The 18,061-nt window shown below is 54.5% G+C and overlaps 1 protein-coding gene across 2 annotated transcripts; it reads right to left on the bottom strand.

The window, feature by feature from the left end:
- Positions 1-231: 231 nt before the first annotated feature.
- CNTNAP1 (contactin associated protein 1) lies at positions 232-18,038 on the bottom strand. 2 transcript variants are annotated; one of them, XM_055256652.2, is made up of 24 exons: positions 17,119-18,038; positions 16,090-16,191; positions 15,783-15,976; positions 14,875-15,022; positions 14,589-14,792; positions 13,865-14,049; positions 12,951-13,094; positions 12,016-12,277; positions 11,390-11,539; positions 10,953-11,124; positions 10,369-10,475; positions 9,789-9,908; positions 9,057-9,260; positions 8,706-8,862; positions 8,488-8,615; positions 8,012-8,197; positions 7,288-7,509; positions 6,791-7,030; positions 4,384-4,737; positions 4,108-4,235; positions 2,885-2,978; positions 2,451-2,696; positions 2,299-2,346; positions 232-1,604 (listed from the first exon to the last, which is right to left on the bottom strand). In XM_055256652.2, the coding sequence occupies exons 1-24, from the start codon at positions 17,180-17,182 to the stop codon at positions 1,312-1,314; spliced, it is 4,152 nt and encodes a 1,383-aa protein (XP_055112627.1). In that variant the 5' UTR covers positions 17,183-18,038; the 3' UTR covers positions 232-1,311. The 2 variants fall into 2 exon arrangements, with proteins under 2 accessions (XP_055112627.1, XP_055112628.1); XM_055256653.2 differs by lacking the exon at positions 17,119-18,038 and adding an exon at positions 16,325-17,108.
- Positions 18,039-18,061: the final 23 nt, after the last annotated feature.

Raw genomic sequence — 18,061 nt, 5'->3', positions numbered from 1 at the left:
GGGGTCCAGGAGCAGGTCGGGCCGAAGCATCAGCATTCTGATCCCCATTTACCCACCGAGATCTGGGAAAGGGAGAGATGGGGGGTCTGGCAAGAGCCAGTCAGTCAAGTCCCTGGAAGGTGATGCAAGGATTCTGAGAGTTCCTTCTAGAAATTCCTGAGCCCTCAGATTAGTTCCCTTAAAATCATCCCACTTATCCCCTAACCACGACGCCAGCTACCACACACAGACTGGGGCTCTGCCACTCTGCTTTATTGGAACGGCTCTGCATCTGAGAGCACAGCAGGCTCAACCCTGCTTCAGAGTGGAGGCCGGACCAGGCTGGTGAGTGACCAGCAGGACTCATGACACTTCCAACACAGGAGAGGCAAACTACAGACTGTGGGCACAGCACAGCACAGGACAGCACAGCCAATTGAGCTTTTCTTTTATATATAAACAAATAATTTAAAAAATCGAATAATATATAGAGTTTCTCTAGAGAGAGACTTTGCAACAAAAAATATGTATAAAGAATACGACCTCCTGGGTAAATGAAGCAGCATCTCTGAGCGGAGGAAAGAGGGTTCCTCATGCACTGGAGGGGGGCGAAGCCTTTGGGCAGGCACAAAGGCCATTGCATATCTTGGAAAAGGGTGGAGGAGTAGAAGGCTGACTAGTCAGGGTATCTGCATTATTTTCTCTACGTTGCAGGTTTTTTATGGCTTTGGCTAAAGCAAGTGAAGCAGCGGAGGTACTAAGGTGCTAAACTGAGGCCTCTTGGTCTCTGTGTACAAAAAAAAGGAGGGGGGCAGGGGACAGCCATCAAGCCCTCTCGAGCCCCCAGCTGAGTGGAAGCAGATGGAAGATCTTCGGGGCAGGGGGGAGGCTGGGGGATAGGGTTTAGCAGCCTCCTCCCCCCATACCCTCTGCAGCCCTGCACTCCCACGCATCTGTCCCTGCTGATAGTGTCTATTGGAAGGGAGGCAGTTAATCTCCCCTACACTCTGTTGTTAATCCCTGACAGCAGCTGGGACAGAGATGGCAGGAAGGAACTATGTCAACCCCATGAGGCTTCTCTTTTGGGGCAGACAAACAGCCAGGAGCCTGGGGAACAGGGATGAGCAGGGCATTGGTTTAGGCAGTGAGGCTCGGCCACTCCCTTGGGTCCCATCTGTAGCTCTGCCCACCATACTTGACAGGGGGGAATGGGGGATATCCTCTGGATGAGCAGAGCCAGCTAAGAGGAGCCAAATGTCCCTGATAGGATGGGGGAGAGGCAGGACTTGGAGAATTTCAGGAGTTGGAATTGGTCCCAGAAGCCCTTCTGACTCATTCAGACCTGGACTCCTCCAGGATCTGGGGTAGGTTCTGATCCCGGGGGCCAGGGGCTGGGGCTGGAGTTGGGGCTGGGGCTGGGGCTGAGGCTGGAGCTTGGTTGGGAGCTGGTGTAGGGGTGGGGGCCTGGGCAGGGCCTGAAGTGGGTAGGGGAGGTTTGCTGCCAGGATGGTACTCGTGGGCAGCCTTGGGCTCATTGGTATGGTAGGAGCCCTTGTAGCGATGATTTTGCAGATAGAAGAGCACCAACATTCCCACCAGCCCCAGCAGCAGAAAGGCCACCAAAACTGAAAGGAAGAAAAGGGACAGTTCACATCTTTGGGATTTCACCTGTATACACACACACTCACACACACACATGCACCAACATTCCCACCAGCCCCAGCAGCAGAAAGGACCAAAACTGAACGGAAGAAAAGGGACAATTCAGGGCAGATCTTTGGGATCTCACCTGTATACACACACACACACACTTTTGGATTTCACCTGTATACACCCATAGTTTGGGATTTCACCTGTACACACACACACACACACACACACACATTGTTACTTTTGGCCAAAAGCAAAATGTATGACACTCAGTTAGCTGTTTGGCCACATTAAACTCATCTCAAGTGTCTGGTAGGTTTGAATTCCTGGCTTACCCCTTGCCACTTCTGTTTCTAAGATTCTCTTTCCACATCCCTGGTAGTTACCCCAATTTCTCATCTCTCTAGGTATTACTGTATCCCCATTTTCCCATCCCTTAGCTATAGCCCCATTTTAATATTTTATTTAAAAATCTATAGCATCCTCAAACATTTAAAAATCTCTGCCCAGTTATATGGCACCTTCAGCATAGCCTGTCTCATCATCCTTTGTGCCATCGTGCATCTAGTGCCTTTGCCATCCTGCAGCCTTGGGGATCGGGGCAGGGAAAGGATGCTGACAGTCAGAGGGTAGTCTTGGGAGGTCAGCTTAGTGATCAGTGCTACTCACAGCCTAAAAGTATGGCAACCCATCCTTCATCATGGTAGTAGGGGAAGTCTGGAGAGGAGAAAGCACCAGTTAGGAGATGCCTCCTCCATGTTAAGAATCATTTCTCTTCCCTGTCATCCCTCCCTTCCATCCTCTGTGTCCTGGGAATGTACCTGGGGGCAGATACCAGGGATCGAGCTCAGGTGGCACCTCTGAAACAAGACGCGGCATAGCTCCGCAATTAGATTCGGACAGTTCTCCCTGAACTCGAAGGGCCTCAGCTAGCTCAGCAGTCATGGGTCGAGGGGTTCGGAAGTGCGTCTTGAGGGGAGCCACATTATTGAATCGAACACCAGACAGGCAGCCCGAGAAACCTGGGGTGTTGTAGCGCTGAATCTCCGGGTCAATGACTCCTGTCTCTGAGAGAGAGGCAGGCCCAGAGAGAGGGACTTGGACCCAAAGGCCCTGCCACTCTCACTGTCCACAGGTTTCCCACTCATCTTTCCCACCGCCCTCACAGCCATTCTCAGGGCCTTCACTTTCCTTGAGGATCCAGGAACATACCCCACAGCTCCTTGCCTAAAACGTGTCCGCACCCGCAGCTTACCCATCACACGCCCTAGATACAAGGCCTTGGGTGAGTCCAACTGGCTGTCCACCAACAGCGAGAACTTCTGCTCTGTCAGTGGGAAGTAGTCCACCTGAGGTGGGGAAGGGGAGGGGGAGCGGGAGGGCGATGAGGGAGCGGGGACCAGAAGCAGATGCCTGTGGGCTGGACTGGAACTCTGTGGACCCTGGGAATATACTTGGGGGCAGATACTGGAGATCTCTCATTCTGTCCAAACTGGCAGTGCCAGCTGGGTGAGTCCTAGCTCAATCTGAAGTGGGCAACCCCTGGGCCTAGATGTAGGATTTGGTATATATATTTTTATTTTTATTATTTTATTTTATTTATTAAATATTTTTCTTTGTGAAGATGACGTCTTGCTATGTTGCTCAGGTTGGTCTCAAACTCCTGGCCTCAAGCAATCCTCCCACTTCAGCCTCCCAAAGTGTTGGGATTACAGGTGCGAGCCGCTGCACCTGGCCTATATATTTTTTAAAACCCTGGTTTTAAGCCCCGTCTTTGCAGCTTACCAGCAGTTTGACTTTGGGTAAACCACTTTACTTTCTTTATTTTTTTGAGATGGAGTCTCGCTCTGTCGCCTAGGCCTGGAGTGCAGTGGCACGATAGCTCGCTGCAACCTCCGCTTCCCAGGTTCAAGCAATTTTCCTGCCTCACCCTCCTGAGTAGCTGAAACCACTTTACTTTCTGAGGCTCTTTACTGATTTGTAAAACACTTAAATAAGAATGCCTATTGTCTGGCTGGGCGCGGTGGCTCACGCTTATAATCTCAGCACTTTGGGAGGCTGAGGCAGGTGGATCATCTGAGGTCGGGTATTCGAGACCAGCCTGACCAACATGGAGAAATCCTGTCTCTACTAAAAATACAAAACTAGCTGGGCGCTGTGGCGCATGCCTGTAATCTCAGCTGCTCAGGAGGCTGAGGGAGAAGAATTGCTTGAACCCAGGAGGCGGAGGTTGCAATGAGCTGAGATCACACCATTGCACTCCAGTCTGGGCAACAAGAGCAAAATTCCATCTCAAAAAAAAAAAATGCCTATTGTCCTCTTGGAGCTATTGTGAGGGTTACATGAGGTGACACACGTGAAAATCCTCTATACATTCAAATGTGATCTACAAATGTTAAGTATTTGATGTTTTCCTGGATGCCACAACGGAGATCATGAGCTTATGATCTGAACTGGCTCACCTCCCTCTGTGCATACCTGGATGAAGAGGTTCCGGTAAACACGGGTGATATTGACGCTATGGGGCTGGCCATCGGTCACCGGTCGAGTGGTTAGCTGGTACACATAGGGACTGGTGCCCAGCTGATATCGCAGCTGAAGGGTCCCTGTGGGGTGGGGAGAAGAAATTCGGGGTCTCAGGCCCCATGACCCGTCTTCTAACAGCACATGGGTCCTTGTATTTGTGAATCAATAGGAGAATTAGGGGCACCGGGGTGAAGCTGGAGTGGGGTGAGAGAGCCCAGGAGAGCTTACCATCATCCTTGATGAGCACAGCCATGTAGTCACGAACAAAGGAACTGACGTAGAGCAGGACAGCAGGGGCAGAGCTGGTGCTGAAGCTGAAGGAGACCTCCTCTCCCGTAACATTGTAGACAGGCCCACGGTAACCAGGCACAGGCCGACCAGGCCGGGGGTAGTCAGGCAGGCGGTACCCGGGGCCATGGTAGCCAGGCACATAGCCCGGAGTATCATAGCCCGGGATGTAGCCAGGCTCATAGCCTGGCACCGGCCGGCTCAGCATGTGGGAGAACTCCCTGGCTGCAGAGCGCAGCGCTGACTGTAGGTTATAGCGCATCCAGGTGCCCGGCTCAAAGAAACCACCGATATCTGCAGGTAGAAGCAGGGAGGTTAGGGCCTCCACACTGCTCACTCCCCAGTTCAGAGGTTTTATGTCATCCATACACACATCCTGAGACTTACTTCAGTTTCTGCCACCCTCACAACCCTCCATTTACTTTTAGGTCCCCTTGAGCCCCTCTGTCACAGAACAGAATCTTACAGCCATGGGAAACTTGAGATCATCTGATCCAACCCCTGCATTTTACAAATGGGGAAACAGGCTCAGAGATGAGTAGTGACTTGCTTAAAGACACACAGTAAGGCCAGGCACAGTGGCTCATGCCTGTAATCCCAGCACTTTGGGAGGCCAAGGCAAGCAGATCATCTGAGGTCAGGAGTTCGAGAACAGCCTGGCCAACGTGGCAAAACCTCATCTCTACTAAAAATATAAAACTTAGCTAGGTGTGGTAGTGCATGCCTGTAATCCCAGCTACTATAGAAAGGCCAAGGCAGGAGAATTGCTTGAACCCAGGGGGCAGAGGTTGCAGTGAGCCAAGATCATGCCACTGCACTCCAGCCTGGGTGACAGTGAGACTCCGTCTCAAAAAAAAAAAAAAAAAAAAGACACACAGTAAGGGGACAGCCAAGATTAGAATGGGGATATCCTGACCCCATGTAGTTATGTGCCACTACTCACACTTCCAAACCACCACCAGAAATCTGTTGGTCCCTAAGTCTTATATTTCCCTAGTCCCCCACACTCCTCCCACCAGTAACTCACCTGCCCATATATCCTCCCTATAGGCCAGCCTTAGGGAGGATGCAGTCTTGGTATGTGTGTAGGATCTTGCTATGGGGAATGTCAAGGCTCACCTTAACCAAGAACCGTGTCATTGACATGTTTTAGGAATGCAGCAATCATCAAATACATTGACAAGGGAGTTCGCCTGTGTTACCATGGTGATGGTGGGAAGATGGAGAAGCGATTTGCTTTTTTTTTTTTTTTTTCGTAGACACAGTCCTTGCTGTGCCCCCAAGGCTGGAGTGCAGTGGCATGATCATAGCTCACCGCAACCTTGACCTCCTAGGTGCAAGTGATCCTCCCACCTCAGCCTTCCGAGTAGCTAGGCCTATGTGTGCACCACCATGCCCAGCTAATTAAGAAATTCTGTCAGGCGTGGTGGCTCATGCCTGTAATCCCAGCACTTTGGGAGGCCGAGGTGGGTGAATCACCTGAGGTCAGAAGTTGGTGACCAGCCTGGCCAGCGTGGTGAAACCCTGTCTCTACTAAAAATACAAAAATTAGATGGGTGTGGTGGTGCACACTTGTAATCCCAGCTACTTGGGAAGCTGAGGCAGGAGAATCACTTGAGCCCGGGAGGCGGAGGTTGCAGTGAGCTGAGATTGAGCCATTACACTCCTGCTTGGGCAACAAGAGCGAAACTCAGTCTCAAAAAAAAAAAAAAAAAAAATTTTTTTTGGCCAGGCGCGGTGGCTTACGCCTATAATCCCAGCACTTTGGGAGGCTAAGGCAGGCAGATCACAAAGTCAAGAGTTCGAGACCAGCCTGGCCAATGTGGTGAAACCCTGTCTCTACTAAAAATACAAAAATTAGCTGGGCATGGTGGTGCACACCTGTAGTTCCAGTTACTCGGGAGGCTGGGGCAGAAGAATCGCTTCAACCAGGCGGAGGTTGCAGTGAGCCGAGATCGTGCCACTGCACTCTAGCCTGGGTGACAGAGTGAGATTCCATCTCAGAAAAAGAAAAGAATTTTTTTTATAGAGACAGGGTCTTGCCATGTTGCCCAGGCTGCTCTCGAACTCCTAGTCTCAAGCAATCCTCCCACCCTGGGCTCCCAAAGCATGCTTGGTGATTTTGAGCTCTTTTTGCACCAGCTATCTGTACCATCCCTTCCTTGTCCATGCCTTTGGAGTCACCCATCATCTTCAGCTGCCTGACTCCCCAAACTCAGAGCTCAGGAATCCAGGGACAACTCTAATTTTCCATGATGTGGGCTTTACATGCTATTTCCTTGCCCGCCCTCCCTACATCCCATTACACGCTATGGCTCCCTCTTGCCCCATAACCAGCAGCACTGACCGTGGTTGCAGTATGGCCCATCAAAAGCCGTGAGGTCACAGTCACACGTGTAGTAGCTATAGCGCTCCACACAGCGGCCTCCATGGAAACAGGGGAGCCGGGGGTGGGCACAGTGGCCTGTGCAGTTGGGTGAGGTCCCCTCAGAGGCATTGGCACGGCCCTCCAGGTTCAGAGTCACTCCGTTCAGACGCATGGCCCTCAAGCAACCCACAAAGGGGCGTCTCTTAAGCTCTGCAGATCCTGGGAAGGGTAGGCAACAGGTCAAGAAATGGAGGCAGAGCCAGAGACAGGATGAAGTATTGTAGCTGGAAAGGGAGCCAAGGGGGCTGGAAGAATAGAATAGGATACAAAGGCCTGGAGGGACAAGTGAGACCCTGGCTTGCTCTGAAGCAGAGGGGCCTGGCACCTAAGACAGGAGGCTCCTGGAAACAAGGCGAGCAGCCTTGGAGGGTGGGGAGGTAAAGAGGCTTCAGACTTGCCTCTGGGTTGCTGCTCACCCACATAGAGGGGCTGGTCATATTCCATCCAGATGTAGGTCTGCAGCGGCATAGGCCGCAGAACCCAGGGCCGGTGATCCACTCGGAGCCGGGCCTGCTTCACGTTGATTTCAGCCCGGACCAGGTGCCACTCGTCGTCATTGAACTCCAAGTCGTCTGAGTGTACTGTGAGGTTCTCATCCCCATTCCCCACATCAAAGGCGAAGACCACATCCCGGGATGCTGGACAGTGTGATGCGGGGTGGGGGAGAAAAGGACTCAGACCTACAAGACCCTTCATGGATCCTTGCCCAATACAACCTCTTTCCCTCACCTCTTTGGAGCTTCTTGAATATCCCTCCAATTTGTCCGTAGCTTGTTACCAACTGCTTAAAACCTCATACCCTTAGTCTCTCCCCACATCACAGATCCCTGAAGCCAGCTTCCCAGCCTCACTTCCCAGGCTAGAAGCATGGCTCATCACTGGTGAGAGGGACTCGAAGGTCCAGCTTCCTTATGCACAAGGAAGGGGCTTAAGGCCAAGAGAGGCCAAGTGAATGCCTAGGGTCACCCAGCCAGCCATCAGGACCGAGTGAGGGCTAGAACCCAGGGTATCTCAACCCTTCCCGTGCTGCCTGTCAAAAGGGCATCTGCCCTTGGCTCCAACCCCAGCCTGCACCTGCCCATGTCTCCGCAGACAGCACTTTCATCTACCCCGAGGCCCTCCCACAGTCTGCCTGCTCACTGTTGAGTTCCACCCGCACATAAGGTCGGCGCCACTGGCAGTAAGGGCCCCCCATATTCTCTAGGAAGACTCCCGAGGGAGCAGAGGTCCTGAAGTAGAAGGAGACATCCAGACTGTGGTTGGCACGGATTGGGGGGAAGCGTAGTGCAGCCCCGGTGTGGAAGGAAATGGTGTTCCAGGAATTTCCTAGAAAAGTAAATGGAGGAAGGTCTCGTCAGCGAGATTGGAAGGTGGAGGAGGAAGAGAAGTTGGGGGCAGGGAAGGTCGGGCAAAGGGGGAGGGTTTGAGGTGACGGAGGGGAGACTAAGGAGTGGAATGAAAGAGGAACCAGGTGCAGAGGGGCAATGAGATCCCATCACAGCAGGAGCTGGGGGTCAGGCACCCCAGCTAGAGACCCCCAGTGACTCATGCGACCTAGATTTTGGAAACTAGAGAGTCAGCTCTGGGAGGGCACACAAAAGGGGACTGCCACTCACGATCGCCATAGCAGCGCAGAGGCCTCAGGAAGAACTGGGCCTCGGAAGTGGAGCGGTTCGTATCCCCTATCACCACCTGAGTGACAGGCAGATGGTCCACAAAGGTCAGCAGTCCCTTGTCAGTTCTCCTGTGGGGGCAGGATGCCATGGCTCAGCCCCAGCCACTCAGCTCCCCCCACTCCCGGAGTCCTAAAAACCCTGTCCCTTTGCCCCCTCACCACTGGGGCTGGTCGGCGTCACAGTTGCAGTACAAGGCAGGGTCCACACAGCTCCGGTCCAGACCACAGGCACAGCGCTGGATCCCAGGCTGGGAGCCTCCCCAGTAGAAGTGCTGCTCCTCATTTCGGCCAATCCAAAAGCTGTAGGGGTAGCCTCCTGGGGAAGAGGTGCAGACAGCTTCCAGGCCCTGTCCCTCCATTAGCCTCTGGGCTCCTCTCGCCCTTCCAACCAGTTCAGACGCCTCCTTCAATCTTCCAACCCAAGGCCCCAGCTGGCTCTCTGGCTTCCTTCTCCCAGGCCCCCATTGGTGTCTCCTCCAGTTCCGCCACCTCCCTGACCCCAGCCCTAACCTGCGGTGTTGAGCAGCCGGGAATTGTAGCAGGAGAATTCGATCCACTGTTCACAATGCTGGGAAGCATTGGCAAGGGCACTGACTTCCTCCCAGGATGCATTCCAATACTGGATAGCCCCCAGGAATGGCCGCTCCATGCTGGAACCTGTCACTCGAGTTGTCCACAGCCTGTCATGGCGCACAACTGTCCACGCTCGGTTCTCTGGGAGACAAGAGGGGACAGAGCTTTGGCTGGAGTTGGGCATTCTCTACCCATCTCCCTGCCCACCTCCACCACCGCTGCTGCAACTCAGAGCCACTGAATGTGGCCAGCAGCTCCATTCCACCTCTGCCCTGGGCACTCTGCATTGTAGGCTGGAAATAAGATAACTGGAATGGGTAAGGAAGCTGGGATTTACTTTTTTTTTTTTTTTTGAGATGAAGTCTCGCTCTGTTGCCCAGGCTGAAGTCCAATGACGCTATCTCAGCTCATTGCAACCTCCACCTCCCAGGTTCAAGCGATTCTCCTGCCTCAGCCTCCCGAGTAGCTTCCCAAAGTGCTGGGATCACAGGTGTGAGCCACCACGCCTGGCTTGGGATTTACTTTTAAGGCTAGGTTACAAATCCCTCAGTATCCCCTTCCCCTCTGTCCTCCTTTACCCTCACCTGTTTAGTCTAACTGGCCCCCACCCACCACTCTATCCTTCCCGGTTCTCTCCTCACTCCCTCACCACCCATCAGAGACACTTACCTCGGATATCACAGTACACTACAAATGGCTTCAGGGGACCACTGCCATCAGGATCAATGGTGAAGTTTCCAGAAGTTTTCCCACTGAGCCGATAAGCCTCACAGGATTCCTTATACAAAGCTGGCAGATAATAGGGTGAGACAAAGGCAGTTAGAGAGTTAGAGGGCTTGCCAGGTGCGGCGGCTCGGGCCTGTAATCCCAGCACTTTGGGAGGCTGAGGTGGTGCATCACCTGAGGTCAGGAGTTCAAGACCAGCCTGGCCAACATGGTGAAACCCCATCTCTACTAAAAATACAAAAATTAGCTAGGCATGGTGGGGCGCACCTGTAGTCCCAGCCACTTAGGAGGCTGAGGCAGGAGAATCGCTTGAACCCAGGAGGCGGAGGTTGCAGCCAGCCCAGATGGCACCACTGCACTCCAGCCTGGGCAACAGAGCAAGACTCTGTCTCAAAAAAGCCAAAAACAAAAAGAGAGAGGGCTGGAAGGGCCATCCTCACCATCTCTAGCAGACTGATGATCCCCAGCAACCTTCTCCTGACCTCCCTTGTCCCTGACTCCCCCCATACCACATCTGGCTTACGTGTGTGGCAGGTCTCTCCCTTGTAGCCTGTCAGTTCGCAGTAGCAAATGAAGTCATCCCAAGACTGGTAGCAGCGTCCGTCATGCTCACACATGTTAGGGCTGCACCTAGGGAAGGGGTCAGGACCAAGGGAAGGAGGCTTACTGGGAGCTAGAGAGTGGGGTCTGATCCCTGCAAGCTTCACTCCCAGCTCCTTGAAGCCCCAGAACCCGGTGAGACACACCCCGCCTAGCCAGCCGGCTATAAGCGCAGATGCAGGAGCACTAGGCAGTTCTCGGGGCTCAAGTACTACTATTCCCCCTTCCCTTCCGAAAACATCAAAACATGCCTTATTCTACCCCCATCATCCCCCTAGCACAAAAAACCCCTCTAGGACCAAAAGCAGATATGTCATTTCCATCCTGAGCATGTATCACCTTAAGGGAAGAAATAGGAAGTAAAAGATCAAAGAAGAATCATCCCCAAGCAGGGGACTAAGGGGCAGAGACAAGGAGAAGGGAGATTATTGAGAAAGGCCATTCCTACTGGGAGACCAGGGAAGAGGGCTTTGGAGGGGTCACCTCTTGTTAGGGGCTTCTGGGTACCTATCAGTGATGCCACATGTATCAAAGAGGACCTCAGCATAGAATCCAAGCCGCCGGCCCTCCACCAGAGTCAGGTTGACCAGTTGACCATCCACCTTGAGCAGCTCCATGCAGCCATGGAATGCCGTCTGGTTGGAGTGGCAGTCCCATCGACTGGCTGGCTTGGGACAACCTGGAGCAACCACCCCTGTGAGACCCTCCCCAGGGGAGACCCCAAAGACCCTCCCCCAGGGAGATGCCAAGGGGGAGCCAGACATAAAGGAAGAAAGGGGGCTACAACCAAAGTGTAGAAGGCAATGACCTTCCACTCCCCAAGGCCCCAGAGGGGAAAGAGGGCTTGATCCCTCCAAAATTCTCCATGTGGCCCCATCTGGGTGGACTTAGATGGAGCCTTCCCACCCAGAAACATAGGTCTGGTCAGGTTGGCCCCCACTTACCCCCAAAGAAATATGAGGTCCCTGTCCGGATCAGCAGTGGGTATGAGACCCTGACCTCTGCCCCCTCCACATCATCAATACTGATGACTGCATGGTTTTCCTGTGCCACAAAATTCACCTCGTGCCAAAAGCCATCATTCAGTCGGTACCCTGGACAAGAATGCATGATGGTGTGGGTGGAGGGAAGCAGCAACTATGCTAGAAGAATGTCCTGAGTGGGGAAGCAGCAGCCCCACTGTGTCCCAGTAGCAGCCTGTGTGCCCGCGTGATTACACTTCTCACACCCAGTGGAGACCTCTGTGAATGTTTCTTCATTATCCATGACCCAGCAACTGCCACAGAGTCTGCACAGTTATAAATGAGTAACCAAATCTCCAGGGGCCCTCTGGAACTGGAGAATACCAGGGCTCCCAGGCTTCCACCTTCTCCAAGAATACTTAGTCCCTCAGATCCACCTCCTCACTGCCTCCAGCCACTCCCACCTTTTCCCAGTACCTTGGGGCCTCCTGCCCTGCCCCCTTCACTCCCTCTCCCCTCTCCAGAATGTAAAGGCCTCAGTACAGGCCTACAACTTTCCCGGGATCCTCTACACTTCTCTGCTTGTGCCTCCCCCGAAACGCCCTCACCAGCAGCGAACTGAAGCTTCTTTCGGCCGCTCTGCGCGATGGACACGTTGACCTGCCCTTCGCTGAGCGTCAGCTCCACGTGGCCCAGCCCGTCCCCCAGACGGGAGAAAAGGAGAAGCCCGGTGAGGTCCCAGGTGCGGAAGCGAAACGAGACTGCCAGGCGGCCGCGGCGTGGGAAACCGGGCACTTGAACGAAGTTGTGAGGGCCTCCGAAGTTGATAGGGTGCGGTACAGGGTCCAGGCAACGAAAAGCCACCTTACCCTAGGGGCAAAAGTGAAGACGCATCAACACCCGTGAGCCGCCTCTGCCTCAGCTGGGAATTCAGTTTTCACACTGGTCTAACACCCTGGTCACCGCCCTCCTTCGGTGTTGGCGGGGATGAGATCTCCAACCACGACATGACCTCTTCCCCTCCAAGCTCGACCATCTGTGGAGGGGGCCCCAACCCAGTGGGCCCTCGGAACTCTGCTGGCTTGCTGTCGCTGGTCTCCACCGTCTGCGACGTGACCGCTTCTCTCCTTCCAGTATCGAGAGGCAAATTTGGACCACAGACCTGGCTCCTGCCAGCTTCCCGACAGAGCTCCAGAGTCGGAGAGGGGTGAGGGGGGCATATCACAGAAGCCATCGGTTCAAGTCCCTACTCAGCCACCGTGCAGCCGCACGACCCCTGGACAAGCCACTCCCTGTCTCTGCGCCTTACGTTCCTCATCTATGAACTAAGAAGGTGACTGGACCCGACCACTGCTTCTTAACTAGGGGCCTGCGTGGCTCGTGCACCTCGAGTGAGACCCGCTCCCCTCCCAACTTGAGCATTTGGCTGGGGACAGAGGGATCCTCGGCTTTTATCTGATGCTCAGTATCTCCTCCCGCTCCACCTCTTTGCTTTCCACGAGGCTTTGGTATCCTGTCCTCCCAGACCCCCCTGCCCACTGGCCTCGAAGGTGATCCGGGAATGGCGCCGCACGGCCAGGTCTGCGATGTTGACGCGGTTGAAGATTACGTTTTCTATGCAGCCACGGAAGTTATGCCGATAGGCGAGGTTCTTCCGCGCGGCGCCCACCAGGCCTCCGATGAACATCTGCGGGAGGCGTGGGGAATGAGGCCTCTTGGGCACAGGAGCGCGCCTGCCTTTCTCGCGCGTCCCCACCGTACGCTTTCCCAAACGCCAGGTGGGGCTTTGTAAAAGACTTAAAACACACATTTCCCCAGTGTCGGTACTAAAGCTCGCTAGGCCTTTCAAGGCTTGAGTTCAAGCTATGACTCCAACACAAATCGGCTGCACGCCCTTGGGCAAGACAATCAGCCTGCCTGGGATTCTTATCTGCAGATGGGTTCAGGGTCTTTAACAACTCCACAAAGTTGTCGGAGGATCCAAGGGAACAATTTTCCTACCTTGCCTAGTTCCCAAAATCTGGATTTCCAAACTCCATCTCATTAGTTCTGAAATAGTGCCTGGGAGTCTGCATGCTAACAGCAACAACACCCACCAAAAAAAAAAAAAAACAAAAAAAACAAAAAAAACAGGCCTTTTTCTGGTGAGCGGCAAGTTTGCCAAGGGCTGCTAGGATATTCGGGAATTGGAATGCGAGGTCTTAAAAAAATTTTTTTTTTTGAATAGAGGTAGGATGTCACTATGTTGCCCAGGTGAGTCTTGAACACCTGGCCTCAGGCAATCCTCCCACTTCAGCCCCCCAAAGTGCTGGGATTACAGGCATGAGCCACCACCCACAGCCTGAATGCGAGGTCTTACCTCTGAGAGAGAGAGAAAGAGAGAAAGGGAGCGACCGACCTGCACTCACTCATCCAGCATCTACGCTACCACGAAATAGCACCTCCCCAGTCTCTCACCTCAGTGTCCAGGTTCAGCCTCTCGAAGTCTCCATTGAGAATAAAGCGCTGCACATAGCCGTCCAGGGTGAAATTTACGTCGCGGCCAAATCGGTCCACCCGCACGTAGTGCCAGTGCTGGTCATTGAGGACTCCGCCTGCGCTCACGGTGGTGTGACCTGGTCTTGGCTGGATAGGGCTGCTGCCTGAGGGTGGGGCAGGACAGAGTGAGACCTCAAGCCTGGAGAACTCCATGGTGTCCAAGCTCCTAGGCAGCAGCGTGTAACAAAGCCCAGGGCAACCAGAGAGAGTGGGCGAATAGATCAACAGCCATTGGCTAGTGTGTGACAGGGTAAGCCATTTAGCCTGGCTTCCTGTCTGTAAAACTGGGAACACATGAGCTGCTTCTATTTCATGCGCGGGTGTTATGAAAAGCTAATGAGATACAATGTGTGTGTGTGTGTGTGTGTGTGTGTGTGTGTTTACAAAGAGGGAACTGAGGCTCGGAAGTGCCCCATCCAAGGTCACATCTCTGTGTAGTGGTAGAGCTGAGACTGGAATCCAGTTCTCACTCAACTCCAGTGTTTTGCTAGCACCAAATGCTACAAGAAAAGGACAGTTTGGTCCAGGCCTTAGAGAAGTGGAAGACCAGGCTTGAGCGCGGATGCGCGGAGGAGGTGCCGCGAGGGGGCGGTGAGAGAGCTTCAGGGGTTGGCCTCGCATTGCACCCGGTCGCCGAGCTCACCCAGGCTCATGTGCAGCAGCAGGTGTGCCCCCTCCAGCTCGAGCGTCACGTAGTCGCCCTGGGCGCCCTCGGCGTGCAGCAGAAGCCCGTCCTTCTCCTCGGTCTTGAAGCTGAAGGCGAACACGTCCCACAGGCTTCGGCTGACCCCTCGCGGGAAGCGGTACGAGATGGCATCGTCGCCGTCGAAATAGAGTATGTCGGCCTCTGCGCAAAGGACCGTAGGTGGGCCGGGGACTGGGGAGGCTGTCTGTCTCCCGGGCCCCCTCTGAGCTCTCTGCACGCTTACTGTATGGGCAGCCATAGAGGCCGAGCCTCAGGCCGATCTTGCCGCGTGGGTTCCAGGCCAGGGGCACGATGCGGATGTAGCGCGCAGTGAAGTGGTAGTGCAGGTCATGGCGCACCACCGCCGACTCGTTCACGTTACCAAAGAAGGTCTGCGGGGGTGGGGGAGAGTAGTAACCACGTCCCACCCTCTGCTTCTTTTTTTATTTATTTTTTGAGACAGAGTCACGCTCTGTCGCCCAGGCTGGAGTGCAGTGGCATGATCTCGGCTCACTGCAACCTCTGCCTCCCGGGTTCAAACAATTCTCTTCCTCAGCCTCCCAAGTAGCTGGGATTACAGGCGCCCGCCACTACGCCTGGCTAATTTTTTTGTATTTTTCGTAGAGACGGGGGTTTCACCATGTTGGCCAGGCTGGTCTTGAACTCCTGACCTCGTGATCCACCTGCCTTGGCCTCCCAAAGTGTTGGGATTACAGGCGTGAGCCACTGCGCCCGGCACCCCTCTGCTTCTTTCACCATAGCCTCCCAGCCCACAACTTTCACACCCAGGCAATCTCGACTTCTGGAAAGTAAACACTCCTTGGTCTTCCCTGCTTGGCGGCTTTGCCCGCACAGTTTCCATAAAGTGTCCTCTCCCACAATCCTATTATTTCTTCAGACCTGAAATCAAATGTCACCTCCTTAGGAAGCCCTCCCAGGTTTTACCCTAAAGTGTGTTAAACCCTGTGAACCAAGTGTTTCGCGCACGTCCTAAGCTGACAGTCCCTCTGGACAGAGTCCCTTGAGTGGAGTCACTGTTCCTCGTCGGAGCCCTCACCACCGCCCCCTCCATTTTCCCAGAGGCTGGTGCCCGGCCCAGAGCCCGGAACAGAGGAAGCTCCCCAAGTGTTACCGCCTTGGCGCCCAGAATACCGAGTTGTGCCCTCGCTGGTAGAACGGTGTCCAGCTGTCCACTCGGTCGCCGTAGAGCAGCATGTAACGTGTGACCCAGTCCCAAGAATTGAAGGAGCCTTGTGTGGCCACGGCCCGGATCCGGTGCTTCTTCATTAAGTCTATCTGGAGCCAGGGATTCGGATCCCCAATCCGTGGTGACCACCCGCTTATGCCTATAGAAGGGACAGGAGCTTTAACCGGCTATCCCTCTCCCCGAAGTCCTCCGGAGGCCCCCACCCTTCCACGGTGCGCTGCCAGTCCGCAGCTGATGTTCCGCGGAGCTCACCGTGCAGCCTGGCGAATCGCGGCGCAGTAAGGAGACTGTAGTAGGAGGAGGCGCCCAGGGAGCGTGCATACAGGGGACCCACCAGCTCCTCGTCGCAGCCGTCTAGGGTAGGGAAACCGACATGTTAGTCAGCGCTGGCCCCTCCCAGACCCTTCCAAAGGCCGGCCCACTTAGCGACCGAAGCTTCCCCTTCTGTGCCCCCAACCCCCACCCCCAGAGGCACACCCAGCCCTACCTTAAAGCCATCTATTCAATCCTGGCTGCAGCAACGGCTGCATGCTCAGAGGAGGCTGCCTTCTCCTTCTAGGGAAACCCCTGGGCTACAACTATAGGCCCAAGGCCAGACCCTCCCTAGCTAGCCCAATACCTGCCCTGGTTTAGTACTTCCCCAAACTCAATCCTAAACCTCAGCATCTTCCACAACCTAAGTCAACCCAAGACACCAATCCAGCTCCAACCCTAGCCTCAATCCGACTCGGCCCCCAAAACCTGCACCATCCCCAAATACAGGCCTTGCACCCAACCTCAGCCAGTCCTAGCACCATCACCAGCTCCAAGTCCAGCCTTAGCATCAGTCAGGAGCACCAGCTCCTGCTTGGATCCCTGCCGCAAAACCCAGCCCCAGCCACAAACCCCAGCCCTAGCCACAAACCCCACCCCTCGGCCAGCTCCAAAGTCCAGTCTCAAGCCCTGGCGAAACCTTAATCCTAGTATCGGTCACCAGTATACACTTATCCCCCAGCCCCCTAGCCTCAAACCCAGGCACCAGCTCCTGCTTGGATCCCATCCCCAAATCCCTGCCCGCTGACTTCATCCTCGCCCCGGAGCCCAGCCCCAGCCCCGGGCGCGCGCGGCAGCCTCAGAGCTGCAATGCGGAGCGCGGGGGAGAGGCAGGAAAAGATGAGAGCCAGCGGGCGCGCGCCGGCCGGGAAGGACCCGCGACCACCCAGCCGCAATGCGGTTCGGGGCAGCCCTGCAGGCTCTGGACTCCTGGGCCCAACCCCACCTGCCTCCGAGCCCAACACTCACAGTAGCCCCAGCCCTCGGCTCCTGAGACCGCGGCGAGCAGGATGCAGAAGAGCCGGAGACGCATCTTGCAGGGCTGACGGTCCCGGCAGCCGCCTCCCTGTGAACGGCTCCGGCTAGGGCTCGAGTTCTGGCTTGGGCTCCAAGCTCTCCTCCTGGGGTTTGCAGCAGACCGCTCTCTCCTCCTTGCCCACCCCTCCCTCCCTCTCTCCTTTCGCCCCCAAGCGCTCTCTCTCTCTCCTCTCTCTTTTCTCTCTCTCTCTCTCTCTCTCTCTGTGGTTCCTGGTCCTCCGCTCTTCTCTCTCTATCCTCTCCTTTCCACCCTCTCTCCTCTCACCTCCCCCCTTCCCCAGCCTCTGTCTGCTGGCACGCGCCGGTTTCCCGGACCCCGCGCAAGCGCGTGCCTCAGCCCTGCTGCGAAAAGGCGGGGGTAGAGAGCCTCTAGCCACCGGGAAAACCCCAAGTAACCCGAGGCTGCCCGGGACTAGGGCCACAGGGGTGAGGGCAGGGAACCTAGAGCCAGAAGCATCCTGAAAATTTCAAGAAAAGGGAGGTGGTTGGCGGGGAGGGGTGCCTGGAAATGGAATGAAGGGTAAGTAAAAGAATCTAACATTTTCTGAAGGCAAATTATGCTCTAGGAGTAGTGCTGGGCACTGTGAATTTAGCATTTTTGCCCTATGCCACTTTGCAGATGAAAAACCTCAGGCTCAGAGAGGTCAAGAAACGTAGTCAATATCACACAGCAAATGATTATATACCTAAGCCCGTTCTTTCTTCCCTGACAAAGACAGTAAATTGTTTTTTCTTTCTTTCTTTCGTTCATTCTTTTTTCTTTCTTTCCTTCCTTTTCTTTCTTTCTTTCTTTCCTCCTTCCTTCCTTTCTTCCTTCTTTTTTTTTTTTTTTTTTTCGTAAAATCCAGATCCTGCACAAGAGGGTAAAGTCTTT

The sequence above is a fragment of the Symphalangus syndactylus genome, chromosome 20, assembly GCF_028878055.3.
Source record: "Symphalangus syndactylus isolate Jambi chromosome 20, NHGRI_mSymSyn1-v2.1_pri, whole genome shotgun sequence".
NCBI classification, from domain to species: Eukaryota; Metazoa; Chordata; class Mammalia; order Primates; family Hylobatidae; genus Symphalangus; species Symphalangus syndactylus.
The sequence above is the reverse complement of the archived record's forward strand: the minus strand, read 5'-3'. Positions and strand labels throughout refer to the sequence as shown.

What these genes read in the sequence shown, in the direction of transcription:
- CNTNAP1 (XM_055256652.2), bottom strand. Translation starts at nt 17,182, where the DNA reads ATGCGTCTCCGGCTCTTCTGCATCCTGCTCGCCGCGGTCTCAGGAGCC. An exon ending in GCTGCTGCACATGAGCCTGG is followed by an intron (nt 14,050 to 14,588) that starts GTGAGCTCGGCG and finishes CCCCACCCTCAG; the next exon opens with GCAGCAGCCCTATCCAGCCA. An exon ending in TGGGCCATACTGCAACCACG is followed by an intron (nt 4,738 to 6,790) that starts GTCAGTGCTGCT and finishes TTCTACCTGCAG; the next exon opens with ATATCGGTGGTTTCTTTGAG.